Raw genomic sequence first — 15,078 nt, 5'->3', positions numbered from 1 at the left:
GGCGGGGTCACCAGGTGGCCCCGCCCCCATTATTTAAGAACTGCCAGACGAGAAGACGCCGTCACACAGCGGGAGCCTCCCTCCATGCCAGCATGGGTGCGGAGCGGCCCGGAGAAGAAAATGAAGAAGAGAAGAAGAGAAGAAAAGAAGAAGAGAAGAAGATGAAGAAGATGAAGAGAAGAGCGGGAGCCTCCCCCCATGCCATGGGTGCGGAGCGGCCCGAGGAGAATAAGATAGAAGACGCCGCGGAGGAGATGCTGGACGAGAATGCCGGAGGAAGAACCAGAAGAGCCAGAAGAACCAGAAGAAGAAGATGAAGGAAGATAGAAGAAAGAAGAAGCATTTAAATAAAGGAATTGTCAAAAACTGTCTCTTGTCATTTTTAACATTCTTGACAGTTTAGGACCCCCTTACCATTTCACACGGGGGGGGGGGCGGGATCTGGGGGTCCCCTTGTTAAAGGGGGCTTCCAGATTCTTATAAGCCCCCCGCCCGCAGACCCCCACAACCACCGGCCAGGGTTGTGGGGATGAGGCCCTTGTCCTCATCAACATGGGGACAAGGTGTTTTGGGGGGCTACCCCAAAGCACCCTCCCAATGTTGAGGGCATGTGGCCTGGTACGGTTCAGGGGGGGGGGGGCCGCACTCTCATCCCCCCCTCTTTTCCTGCGGCCTGCCAGGTTGCGTGCTCGGATAAGGGTCTGGTATGGATTTTTGGGGAACCCTACGCCGTTTTTTTTTTTTTCTTGGCACGGGGTTCCCCTTAAAATCCGTACCAGACCTGAAGGGTCTGGTATGGAATTTAGGGGGACCCCCACGTAATTTTTTTTTTTAATTTTGGCCGGGGTTCCCCTTAATATCTATACCAGACCTGAAGGGCCTGGTATGGAATTTAGGGGGACCCCCACGTCATTTTTTTTTTAAATTTTGGTTCGGGGTTCCCCTGTGGGGAATTCCCATGCCGTTTTTATCAATGAACTTCTATGTGTATTGTCAGACCGGCAATGCAATAGCCGCGAGTAGTTTTAAATGGGTTTTTTTCCTTCGAAATGTCATTTTGCTGTCAGACTGTTCTAAACACAGGAAACATGCGCCCCTTTACAGGCATACTATAGACACCCCCCAGCTACGAAATTTAAAGGGATATTACACTTTTATTGTTTGACTTTAAGCATTATTAAAATCACTGCTCCTGAAAAAACGGCCATTTTTAAAACTTTTTTTTGCATTGATCCATGTCCCCTGGGGCAGGACCCAGGTCCCCAAACACTTTTTATGACAATAACTTGCATATAAGCCTTTAAAATTAGCACTTTTGATTTCTCCCATAGACTTTTAAAGGGTGTTCCGCGGCATTCGAATTTGCCGCGAACACCCCAAATTGTTCGCTGTTCGACGAACTTGCGAACAGCCAATGTTCGACTCGAACTCGAAGCTCATCCCTAGTCTGGAAGAATAATACGATTGAAAACATAATTTGATGTGCCATATACTTAATTATCCTACTGATCTATCTATGATTAGATTTTTCCTCTAGATTAGGGGTCTCCAAACTAGGGCCAAATTCAGCCCACTGCAATATTTTAATGTGACACTAAAGTCTATTTTTTTTCTTCTTTTAAAAATAACAAACATGTTATACTTACCCTGCTCTGTGTAGTGGTTCAGCACAAAGCAGCCCCAGTCCTCCTCTACTCAGGTCCCTGGTCGGTGCCCCTGGCCCCTCCCTCCTTCCAAGTGCCCCACAGCAAGCAGCTTGCTATGGGGGCACCCGAGCCGCTGCTCCGTGTGTCCATTTAGACACAGAGCCGCAGCTTGGCCCTGCCCCCTCTCTCTCCTCATTAGCTCACTGACTTTGACAGCAGCGGGAGCCAATGGTGCCAATGGGGGCTATCATGTAAAGGGAACTCTGATGTAAAGGGGACATTGATGAAGACTCTGATGTAAGGGGGGTCTGATGGGAACTCAAGTTTATTTGAGTATCTTTTGCTTTGTTTTACTGACGCTTATTTCTCTGTTTTTCTAAATACTAAAATTCTAAATAAAAAAAAAAAAAATTCAAGTAAAACGTATTAATTATCTAGACCAATCAGGGTGTTTTGCGCAAAATCCAATTAGGGCACAGTATAATGTGAATTTATAAAAATAATTGCATAGCAGTTTGTCCTGTGAAAATGCAGGTGCTGGGAGGCTTAGTGACTAGTGCACTGGTTGCTGGTTAAGATTTATAATTTTATTGGCCTCTACTAGCCACGCTTTAGCTCTTGGCTGATTCGAGTGTGATGTTGATATCAAGCCTTTTGCTGTGGTACCCTTGGTTATATTTACATAATATGGTTCCCTTTTTCTATTTACATTTGGAATAATAATTTTTGTAAGCCCATCCAGTATATAAGTGTAGTTTGTTGCCGCCTTGTTTCATTCCCACACCTGCCCCCAAGGTGCATTTGATACATGCATCTGACCAAACTTTTGTGCCCTCCCTTGTTTAATGCTGGACTTTTTTGTCTTGCCCCCCTCACCTCCTGAAGAAGCAGGTTATTCCCGCAAAACGTGTTGAGGAATTGAGCAATGGCCTACCCACAGAGGACACCTACCCATCACTCTGAATTAAGAATTGTATACATATGTGTGATTATGGGTTCATTTACTCTATGGGAGGCATTTAAGGGAGGTTCGTTATGCACAATATGTTAATATGTTTTTAAAAGTGCAATTTTAAGGTCTTTGTAATAAAATGTATATTTTATATATATATATTGTTGTGTTGGTATCTCAAAAGTCCATCTTTTTTCCTTTTTTAAATTTTGACTATATTATTAGGATGTTGGTGCCTTTGGCAATCTGTCATTTACCTTACCTCCTTTGGTACCTTGCTGCCTGCAAGCAGTACTTCCTGTACTGACTCTGCCTATTCCTCTTGACACCTCTGCCTCCGTAGTTTAGAAGGCAGCTTCTGTGAAATGTGTGACACAACAGTGCCTATTCAGAGGGCATAGTGACTACGTCACTGACTTCACAGAAATAAATGTGTGGGGATGTTCCAAAAGTATGTTTTCAAACTTCAAGATTAATTGGATTAATAGGAATAGGCTAGAAATAATCAAAATACATTATAGAAATTTATATATGATTTTATATGTTGGCAATAGATACACTTGATGTGATACAATGATAATGCAAAGTGTGCAGTAATTGAACATTCGATATACTTTCCGTTTTAAGTCTGTTTCCTCTTTAATAAGGGGATTCTGGCAAGGCTTGCATCTTTGTATTCTCATTGTCTGTATGTGCTTCTCTGTGATATGTCTAAATTACCTTTCTGATGTTCACGACAGCCTGTCTAGTTAAACATTCTTTCAGATGTTACTAAGTTTCTTCATTTATTCTGATCATAACATTATTATACTTCTTCATAGTAATAACATCAAAGGATCTGCAGAAGCATGGGAATATTTGGGTGTGTCCGGTTTCTGACCATGTCTGCACACGGTTTTTCTTTGTGTAAGTAGTTATATCAATGCCATGTACAATACTAAATATACATGTTGTGATGCATGTGTCCTTAGCTAGAACATTGGTATTTTAGGTGAATATATGTGGTAGAATGCAAAGATTTCTTCGCAACATGTCACTCTTTTAGAAACTTAAGCCTCATACATATAGCCCCCCCGCCAGAACAGTCCGGTGGCTGAGAGTGCTGATTGGGAGCTGGTTGGCAGACCTTTTTCATTCATTAGCCTTTCGATAGAAGCTGGCCGAACGGCCGGTTTCAGTTGGACCGGCTGCCATACACACGGGCTGAATGTCGCTGGTATCTACTGAACCAGCAGATGCCGGCCGACATTAGGCCTGTGTGTACTAGGCTTTACATATGAAATTTATACAGACTTGTTGATAAATCAGATTCCATCATTACCTTACGTGCATTTATTTAGCCATATCACAAGTGAAATCTTTTACTCTCAATGATAACAGTAAACAGGATAATTAGAGAAGGCAAATCTCCTTAACCAGTACAAGAGTATACACATTTTCAACATTATTCATGTACAGAGTCAGAGATTTCAGAGCAGTGGCATGGTGGAATAAGTGGAGCAAGCATTGTGCTGGAGTGAAGTCTGGGCTGTTGCTGGTTATGGATGTTGAAATAATGTTGTGGTTATTTGGGCAGTACCACTATATCAGCAACAAAGTGCATTCTACTTTGGTGCAGAACACGCATCATTCAGAAAGTGAGGGAAAGAATGTGTGTACAACAGATGGGTTCTGTACCATCAAGAGCATACAGTGCCTTGAAAAAATTTTCATATCTCTTTGTCATCTTACAACCAAAAACGTAAATGTATTTTATTGGGATTTTATGTGATAGACCAACACAAAGTCGCACATACTGTAATTGTGAAGTGGAAAGAAAATTATAAATAGTTTTCAAAATTTTTTAATGTGGCGTGCATTTGTATTCAGCACCCCTGAGTGAACCACATTTCACTATAATTACAGCTGCAAGTCTTTTCCAGCTTTGCACATCTAGAGAGTGACATTTTTGCCCATTTTTCTTTGCAAAATAGCTCAAGCTCTGTCAGATTGGATGGAGAGCATCTGTGAACAGCAATTTTCAAGTCATGCCACAGATTCTCAGTTGGATTTAGGTCTGGACTTTGATTGGGCCATTCTAACACATGAATATGCTTTGATCTAAACCATTCCATTGTAGCTCTGACTGTATGTTAAGGGTCGTTGTCCTGCTGGAAGGTGAACCTCCCTCCACCCCAGTCAAGGCCGGTGCTAGACTGTTTTGCGCCCTAGGCAAACCCCCCGAAAAAAAAAAAAGCTCCTAACAGTGGGACTATTGTGGAGGGCTGGAGGGTGGATGTTTGCCAATGATTCCCCACAATCCAGTATACAATATTTGCCCATATACTATCTACGAGAGAGAGAGAGAGAGAGAGAGAGAGAGAGAGAGAGAGAGAGAGAGAGGGACATGAACTACATATAAAAAAATTACAATCATAAAGTGCAATAATGAATGGGATAAACTCATTCAAGAAGGTGCAATGTGCACAGAATTGAAAAAGCAATGTGCAAAAAGGTGGATAAACTAGTGATACAGTGGTGCGTGTACTAAATGTCCAAAAAAGATGATAATAGTAAGTGGTGAGTGCAGTCCAAAGAACCATACAATGCGACTCCCAATAGCAACAAAGTCTGGTCTTCTGAGGATAATAAAGGAAAGTGCAAGTGCAGTGAGCAATCACTGAGGCGACAAGTGTCTAAAAATAGATGTGTTCATCCAATCATCCTCCGGAGTGTGACACCTATTTCCCCCAGCCTCTCACCTGTAGTAGCGGCCCCCAATGGGCTGAGTTGAGCGTGAGCCAACAAGTGGTATAACTGTATCCAGGGGGTCAGCTTCCGGTGGTAGTCACTGCACACGGGGGACACCCGTTATCGAACCAAAGATAGCACTCTCCCACACTCAGTAGATGTCATCAGATGGATGGTGAAAAGAAAAGAAGTAGCTCCATAGTGTAGTAATTATAAAATATTTATTCCAAAAAATTTAGCAACTTACATTAAAAATCAATAAGATCAACAGTGAAAGCGAAAGCTTTCGGGTTCGGCCGTACCTGGAAACAGCGGCACCTGGCTCCTCCCTATACCACTTGTTGGCTCACGCTCGACTCAGCCCATTGGGGGCCGCTACTACAGGTGAAAGGCTGGGGGAAATAGGTGTCACACTCCGGAGGATGATTGGATGAACACATCTATTTTTAGACACTTGTCGCCTCAGTGATCGCTCACTGCACTTGTACTTTCCTTTATTATCCTCAGAAGACCGGATTTTGTTGCTATTGGGAGTCGCATTGTATGGTTCTTTGGACTGCACTCACCACTTACTATTATCATCTTTTTTGGACATTTAGTACACGCACCACTGTATCACTAGTTTGTCCACCTTTTTGCACATTGCTTTTTCACTTCTGTGCACATTGCACCTTCTTGAATGAGTTTATCCTATTCCTTATTGCACTTTATGATTGTCATTTTTTTATATGTAGTTCATGTCATTTATTATTGCACTTGTTATTTATTTATTTATCATTGCACTTTATTTAATTGTGCTTATTGCTCAATCAATAGAGAGGGGGGAGGATGAGAGAGGGGGAGGGTAAGAGAGGGGGGATTGGGGATGAGAGAGGGGGGAGAATGGTAGAGGGGGCGTGAGAGAGGGGGGATTGGGGATGAGAGAGGGGGGAAGAATGATAGAGTGTGAATTGGGGATGAGAGAGGGGGGATTGGGGATGAGAGGGGGGGGTGAGAGGGGGATGATAGAGATGGGGGGGATGGTAGAGAGAGTGTGGATTGGGGATGAGAGAGAGGGGGGATTGGGGATGAGAGAGGGGGGGTTGGGGATGAGGGAGGGGGGAAGGATGATAGAGTGTGGATTGCGGATGAGAGGGGGGATTGGGGATGAGAGGGGGGGAGGATGAGAGAGAGGGGGATGATAGAGAGGGGGGAGGATGATAGAGAGAGTGTGTATTAGGGATGAGAGAGGGGGGGATGATAGAGATGGGGAAAGGATGATAGAGAGGGGGGAGGATGAGAGATGGGGGGTGATAGAGAGGGGGAAGGATGATAGAGAGGGGGGATTGGGGATGAGAGAGGGGGAGGATGAGAGAGAGGGGGGGATGATAGAGAGAGTGTGGATTGGGGATGAGAGCGAGGGGGGATTGGGGATGAGAGAGGGGGAGGATGAGAGAGAGGGGGGGTGATAGAGAGAGTGTGGATTGGGGATGAGAGCGAGGGGGGATTGGGGATGAGAGAGGGGGGGTGAGAGAAGGGGGGAGGATGAGAGGGGGGGATTGGGGATGAGAGAGGGGGGAGGATGATAGAGAGAGGGGGGATTGGGGATGAGGGAGGGGAGGATGAGAGGGGGGGAGGATGATAGAGGGGGGAAGATGAGAGAGAGAGTGTGGATAGGGGATGAGAGGGGAGGGAGAGGATGAGAGAGGGGGGCCCCTAGCATTGTCTGCAGTCCCTTCTGTGCACCCCTTGTCCCAGTCTGTGGGTAAGTGTGTACCTCCTTCCATAGACGTTCACGCTGGCCAGCAGCAGGCCATTCTTTTGGCTGGTGAGGATGGGGTGATCTGTTCTATGCCATTAGACCACGGACTGCCCCGGGTAGCTTTCCCTGGCTGCCCATCCTTCGGCCGCTGTCGGAGCTGTAAGTCGAGACCGGACAGGAGGAGGTTTTGAAAAATCCAGCCTCTGGGTGGCACTGCCGCATCGGGGTTGCTGAGCCTGTTTCTCCTCACCTCTCTGGTGGTCAGGGAGCTCTTCTCCCTCCCGGGCACTCGCAGCTCACTGCTCCCACCGCACCTGCTGCGCTGCCACCGGTCCAGGCCTGCAGAGTGTGAGTAACACACAGTCAGCAGCACTATTGCTGTGAAGCCGCGCCGGCCGCCGCCGGGCAGGCAAACCACATGAGTGATCATGATCCATCCGAGCTGGCTTCCACCCTTGCTAGGCTAGGCTAGGCAGCAGTGCGCCCTGGGCGGCTGCCTAGTTCGCCTAGTGGGAGCACCGGCCCTGACCCCAGTCACAAGTCTTTTGCAGACTCTAACAGGTTTTCCTCTAAGATTGCCCTGTATTTGGCTTCATGCGTCTTCCCATCAACTCTAACCAGCTTCCCTGTCCCTGCTAAAGAAAAGCATCCCCACAACATGATGCTGCCACCACAATGTTTCATGGTGGAGATTGTGTGTTCAGGGTGATGTGCAGTGTTAGTTTTTTGCCACACATAACATTTTTCTTTTAGGCCAAATGGTTAAATTTTGGTCTCACCAAACCACATGTTTGCTGTGTCCCCCACATGGTTTCTCACAAACTGGACTTCTTATGGCTTTCTTTCAACAGTGGCTTTTTCTTGTCACTCTTCCATAAAGGCCAGATTTGTAGAGTGCACGACAATAGTTGTGCTGTGGACAGATTCTCCCACCTGAGCTGAGGATCTCTGCAGCTCCTTCAGAGTTACCATGGGCCTCTTGGCTGCTTCTCTGATTAATGCTCTCCTTGGCTGGCCTGTCAGTTTAGGTGGACAGCCATGTCTTGATTGGTTTGCAGTTGTGACATACTCTTTCCATTTTCAGATGATAGGTTGAACAGTGCTCCATGAGTTCAAAGCTTGGGTTATTTTTTATAATCTAACCCTGCTTTAAAACCTGTCTGGTGTGTTCCTTGGCTTTCATGATGCTGTTTGTTCACTAAGGTTCTCTAAAAAACCTTTGAGGGCTTCACAGAACAGCTGTATTTCTACTGAGATTAAATTACACACAGGTGGACCCTATTTACTAATTAGGTGACTTCTGAAGGCAATTGGTTCCACTAGATTTTAGTTAGGGGTATCGGAGTAAAGGGGGCTGAATACAAATGCACGCCACACTTTTCAGATATTTGTTTGTAAAAAATTTGGAAAACCATTTATCATTTTCCTTCCACTTCACAATTATGCTGACAGAGAGAGATCGCCTCACGTATGAGTACGATGGCAGAGCAGCTCTCCTGGGCTGGATCACGTATCACTTAGAGGAATGGGGCAAGCGTGCGCCGCCTTTGCTGTGATTAGTCACAGCACAAGCCGATCAGCCAGTGTCGGCCAATCATTGACCGCCACCATCCGCTAATCGGTGAAGAGGAAGACAGGATAGAGCTCTGTCAATGTAAACAATACAGAGCTCTGTCCTGTCAGAGGGGACTTGCCATTTTTTTGTTTCCCTAAAAATCTGCACATGCCTTAGTAAAAGCATCTCACAATAAACACACCAAGCACTGTTAGGCACACATTTTCTTCCCATCCAGTGTCATAGTACAGTGACAGTGCATAGTTATAGCAGTGATCACTGTACCACAAAGTATCACTTAGTGTCAGACTGCCCACCATACTATCCCAGTCCCGCTATAAGTCACCATTACTAGTATATATATATAAAAAAAAAAATTTTAAAAAGCATCTATAAATATAATTTGTAGATCCTATAACATTCACATAAACCAATCAATTTACGCTTATTTGGATTTTTTTTTACCAAAAATTTGTAGCAGAATACATATTGACCCTAATTTATGAAGAAATTAGATTTTTTAAAAATTTTTTTACTGGATATGTTTTATAACATAATGTAAAAAATAAGGGTTTTTTTTCAAAATTGTTGGTCTTTTTTGTTTATAGTGCAAAAAATAAAAAACCCAGTGGTGATCAAATACCACCAAAAGAAAGCTCTTTTTTTGGGAAAAAATATATATATTTCATTTGTGTACAGCGTTACATGAAGGTGCAGTTGTCAGTTAAAGTGCAGTGCCAAAGAGCAAAAAAAAAAAGGCCTGGTCATGAAGGGAGCAAATCTTGTGGAGGTCAAATGGTTATCAGATATATTATGGTGTTCTTCCAAAAATACCCAAAATTAGATTGGATTGTGTGATGTGAGAATTCATAAGGAATAGAAAAACATCAAGTTTACGGTATATTCTGCCTGGACCATGGTGAAGAATTTTAATATTGGGGTTGGCATTTAGATGCCTAAGGAACGACTCCAAAGTAATTATATATATTTTTGGAAATAGAGGGCACCCCAGACAAGTCCCGTTTTGGATCATAAAGGTTTCAGAAAGGTGACTTTTCAATTTTAATCTTGCTCCAAGGAATGAATATGGTAATAAAATCACTAAAAATCTTGGCATATATATCTACATTGAGAAGTGAGACGGTCCTGTAATTGGGATCCTCTCTTCTTTGGACAGTACTGTAATGTTGGTTTCTAGTAGGTAGGGAGAGGTGAGTTGATCAGGGAGAGACTTGCAGTCTGTAACAAGATGGAGACTCAGTGTTTTTTCCAGAATTTTGTAATACTGGACAGGTAATCCTTTAGGATTCAAGCTTTTGCTTGGTTTCATTTGTTTCTGTGTCATGGGGAAGTGTCATGGAACATAAGTGTAGGTATGTGTTTCTTAATTTGACACAGTGCTCTGTAGAGCAGTGGTCATCAACCCTGTCCTCAGGGCCCACTAACAGGCCAGGCTTGCAAGATAACTGAAATACATCACAGGTGATATTTGCTGCTCAGTGATTGCAGTATTCTAGTCTGCATGTCCCCAAGGTAATACATAAAACCTGGCCTATTAGTGGGCCCTGAGCACAGGGTTGATGACCACTGCTGTAGAGGATAGAGGAAGCCCACATGGAAGTGTCCAGTAAGGGGTTAAGGAGGATGTTTAAGTTGTCTCCTGTTAGCATTCCAGTTTTATGCTGATGCAGTTTTTCACACATGGTAGAGTACCCATTTGTAGTTGGAGAGGTACCTGTTAGCAAGAGTAATTGATTTACTTTTTTAGGTACCTTTTAAAAAACAAATGAAATCCTCCTCTGTCTACAGCTTTTCAGTTGGAGTGATGGGGACTGGAATAAAGGACTACAACCCCTTAGTTTTGTATTTCGTGTTGGTGGTGTGGACACCATGAGGAATCTGTAGTTTGATAATCTAGGAATTGAGTCACTTTTGAAGTGAGTTTCCTCAGAAAAAACATTTAGTGCTTTCTTTGGGGAAGTTCATGTAGAGTTTAGGACTTTTTACCCAGAGTATTGAGTCCTTTTGTGATGAGAGAGAGTAGTTGTATTACTGTGTTTAAGGAGACACCTTAGAGACGGGCATGGCCAGGTCAACAAACCCAAGCTAATGACCTGTTATGGGTCACATATTTTTCTTGTGAAGCAGGAGATACTGCACTTCATGTATTCATGAAACAGAAACATGTCAAACATAAGCACATAGGCATAAAACAAGCAAAACAAGATATTTCATTCTATTATTTGCTATGGCACATGCAAAGAGGGACCAATTGCACCTGCAGGGACTGAACATCTTCAATATGTCCACAATATGCTCTTATTATTTCTTTGTTCCCCTCCAAGACCATTGGGATAGTGAGCAATGAAATTTGGGTTTTATTGTCTAATTTTATGTAACAGGGCTGCAGATGCTATCAGTTGGAGAGGAAAAGCCCCATGAGGATACTTCAGTCCAGGGTGTACCCTGTCTCTGCCCCCCCCCCCTACACCCACCACTGTTTGAAGCTAAAGTGCCACTGTGTAGTGTGAACAGGTTTTCAAGCAAGTGGGAATTCCTCATGTCATCTAAGCTAAATGTTACGTGTGAGATTTACGAATTTGACATCACCGCAGCTGTATACAAATATTATACTAACGTTCGTGTGTGAGGAACTCTCATGCATGTAATGAAGAAGACAAGGTTACGCTTCTCATTGAAACAGACCAGCCAATTGTTGTGAAGCAGCTTTTTACAGTATGTAAATTAGACAGTGGCTGGGGCATCCCAGGTGGTAATGGCCACAGGGTGGGTGGTGGAAAGGGTTCTGACAGCCACAAAAGTACACATAGGCTCTGAGGGTGAGAGCTAGAGAAGCATAATTTACAATAAAAAATATAACATACAATTTAGGTTGCCAATTGCTATCGCAAGATGAGATTCTTTGAGATTCCTCTTGTTAGGGGTTTGGGAAAGGGGTGCAGGCACTCGCGCCTAGGAAAACATGAAATATATGTATATATTATGTGCTATGTGGGTCACTGCTGCCCTTGAATAGAGTACAAATATATGTATACACCGTACAGTAAATTGGTAAAAAAAAAAAAGGGCTGTGTTTACCCCTATAACTATCAGGTACTGTAACAAGTATAAATATAGTATAAATCATAAATTATTATGCATTATAAGTGCCTAGTCATAAACCACACAATCGTTTACATGTGCTATCATAAAGTGCGTCATAAAAGTTGCATATAAAAAAAGTGCATATACAAAAGTCCATCCAGATCTTCAAAGAGCTTCTGTGCATAAATATAAACCAGTGACTGTTCTTTTAAATACTGTAAGGGATCAGGGGGTGGCAAGCCGGCTCAGACAGTTCAGTCAACTTAAGAGGCATTATTCAGCAAAAAGCAACAGAAAATTGACAAGCTTTGTCTTTATAGGCAGTTCAAACAACACAAAAACTCTTCTTAGCAGTATAAGACAATCCTTTTAAATAATGCTCAGCATCCCAGCCACAGCATATAACATAGCAAAGTACCAGTTCAGGCAAGCTCACCCAGTAAGATCAAGTCATAGGTAACAGGGGTCCTTCCAACTTCAAGCTCCTCTCAGCTTTGATAGCTCAACAGCCATCTCTCTCCAAACACACTTCTCCCTGCTGACGTTTTCAACTCAGCTAGCAATAAGCAGGTCTGAAGGGGAAGTACCTGCCCTCTTCAATCAACCCCTTCTAAACCCTGCCCCAGGCTGACTCTCCACAATACGTTTTCCGAAATAGAGTGCCTTGTGTGTTCAACAAATCACTACCGCGCTCCACCTTCTGTGCCCCCACCAGCGTATGCACTCACCCGCAAATGTTGACCCCCTGAGCTTACGCTGAGGTGGGTCACATAAGCATACATTTTACCACTGTTCAGATATCAGGTAGCGATGCCGCTCCAAGCGTGTTGGTGTCTCTAATAACCGCCCTCTCCACTCACAACTTCAGATGCAGGCTCTGCAATGGTGTAGAAAATTGAAGAAAGCTGAATGGCCGCACTCCGAATAACACCTTTTATTTGTGGCAAAACAGTGTAGAAGATCCAAAATCTGTTACATCATGGTGATGAAAGATACAGACAGGCTAACGCGTTTCACATCAATATAGATGCTTAATCATAGCTGGCAGAGCTATTCGGAGTGCGGACGTTCAGCTGTTTTCTTCCATTTTCTACACTGTTCAGATTCCTCGGTCCACTCACCCATATAATTAAGAGATAGAACCATAGGAAAGATCATGGCATAAGTCCGCTAGTTTATTAAAACTCATTAAAAACATAAAAAATTTTGCACTCTTAAACAAATGTGCTTGCCCAGCATCAAGGATATTGTGCCAGTGCTTGTAATGCAGCGCTGCCACTTTGGTACAATCCAGAGCCGGCGTGCCTAAATGAGGTTCAGTTATTAAAGCAGTAGTAAACTGCTGAAAAAAAACAAACCTGCAAGGCAATAGCATACTGCACTGCATACTAGAACATTATGAAATACTAACTTTAGAGCGAAGCCCCCGCAGCAACGCCCAGTCACAGCTGAGGGGCCTGACATCTTCCCTCGGCATCTCTTCCCGGTTTGCGGGCTCCAGCGCTGTGAGTGGCCGGAGCCACAATTACATTACTCCAGCGATTGCGCGCAGGAGCCGACTGTTTCGGCTCTGAAGTTTTGGCACAACACCTTCAGAGTGCATGTCAGCGGCTGCATGCAGGGTGAATATCTCCTAAACCGTGTAAGTTTAGGAGATATTCATTTTACCTACAAGTAAGCCTTATTATAGGCTTACCAGTAGGTAAAAATTACCAAGTGGGCAATAAAACCGCTTTAAGCTGTGGAAGACTGGTCCTATATTACATTATGCATAAACGTGCATTTTTGTTTACAGATTACCTGAAAGGATTTGACCGTGCTCTTGACTGTAAAAGTAATCACTGTGTCAGCTGAGATGAAGATTCTAGAAAAGACCTGCCCACTTTGGCTTTTAAAAGTCTATGTACAACTGTTTTTTAATTCTCACAATTGTACAACTCTTGAACTCTCCCTTTAAATTAAAAAATGTTATGTCAATAAGGGTATAGGAACAAGGGGCTTAACTGCTCATCATTTGCGTTTAGCAGTTAATATTCTGATCTAAGAATTTTTCTCATTAGAAATTCCAAAATTCGTATCCCACAGCAAGCAGGCAGCTATCAGATTACTGTTGTCAGATGGCTTTAAAGATGAATTCTGATTGGCTGTTACAGGTTTGTTTTATTTATATATTACCATTGCCCCTTGCACTGTCCGCCTGAATATGCAAACTGTGCTGTATAATATGTGATTACTATTTGTGCTGTACTCAAGTTACTGTTCCAGTTCTAAAAATGCCTTTCTCATTAAAGGTATGAAGATGGCCAGGTGGGGGATGCCAACATTAACACTCAGGACCCCAAGATCCAAAAGGAGATCATGAGAGTGATTGGAACCCAGGTGTACAGCGGATGAGGGATATTAACCTCAGGATTATAGCTGCTACTGAGGGGAACAGTCTGTCCTCTCTAGGACCAAGATCATGGGGCAAATGTTGGTCTCTTTCTTGCTTCACATGAAGGAGATTGGGCATCCTCTGTGACCCTCTTTGATGTGGAGATGAGGGTCTTGCACTGATCAGGCTCTCCAGGATACAGTAAGATTTTTTTCTGTGTGGAGATGTCATGGAACTGGAACAATTACCTGAAATATACAGACTCTGCCCTGTGACAGTGCTATCCCCTTCCCTTGCTTTATCCCTACTCTGAACATTTCTCATTTACAACTCTTTGTTTAACAAAAAGAAAATCAAAAAGGTTAAAAATAATTAAAAAAAAAAAAAGACATGAAAATTTTATTTGGAGTTGATTCCATTATTTGACTAATGAAAGTTAAATGGGGAAGGAAAACTTTTCATCTGGATCATACAGGCAATATTAAAGGTAATTTCATGTCACGCATTACTGGTTGGGCAGACCATCATTTTTTAACATTTCTTCCAGTGTTTTTGGAATCTGGATAGTTTTATCTGCATGGTACGTGCCCTCATGCTTCACTTTCAGAGAAAATACTTTAGTAATGGATGCATGATGATCATGAAGGGATGTATGGAATCAAGAATGATGTTCAGCTATCATATGGCATTCAAAAATGTATCTGTTTTTATCAAGCTGTTCTGAGTTTCATAATAGTTATTGTCCTACAAAGGCAGAAATGACACTACATTTCAAATAATAATTATTGGGCGTGCTTGACCCTTCATAAGTTTAAACTAGCACTCAAGAAAAAAAAACTTCACACTAAGGCTAGCAACCAATAAATAGAGCACCAGATGGTATTATCCCATAGAGTTACACAAACTAGATTTTTTTTAAAAATATAATACATATATAAAACATTAAAAGCAAGAACTCTCCTATCATTGGTAAAT

At 43.0% G+C, this 15,078-nt stretch overlaps 1 protein-coding gene across 5 annotated transcripts in view; it reads left to right on the top strand.

Annotated features, from left to right (window-relative positions):
- PARP6 (poly(ADP-ribose) polymerase family member 6) overlaps nt 1–14,568 on the top strand; it is a 143,050-nt gene extending 128,482 nt beyond the window's left edge. For 2 of the 5 annotated variants that reach the window (XM_073619101.1, XM_073619099.1), the window contains exons 22-23: nt 3,420–3,504; nt 14,021–14,568. In XM_073619101.1, coding sequence (XP_073475202.1) covers nt 3,420–3,504; nt 14,021–14,123 — 188 coding nt within the window. In that variant the 3' untranslated portion in view covers nt 14,124–14,568. The remainder of the gene's footprint in view (nt 1–3,419; nt 3,505–14,020) is intronic. The other 3 variants (XM_073619103.1, XM_073619102.1, XM_073619104.1) reach the window with 2 other exon arrangements.
- The last annotated feature ends 510 nt before the right edge of the window (nt 14,569–15,078 follow it).

The sequence above is a fragment of the Aquarana catesbeiana genome, linkage group LG03 (assembly GCF_042186555.1).
Source record: "Aquarana catesbeiana isolate 2022-GZ linkage group LG03, ASM4218655v1, whole genome shotgun sequence".
NCBI classification, from domain to species: Eukaryota; Metazoa; Chordata; class Amphibia; order Anura; family Ranidae; genus Aquarana; species Aquarana catesbeiana.
The sequence above is the reverse complement of the archived record's forward strand: the minus strand, read 5'-3'. Positions and strand labels throughout refer to the sequence as shown.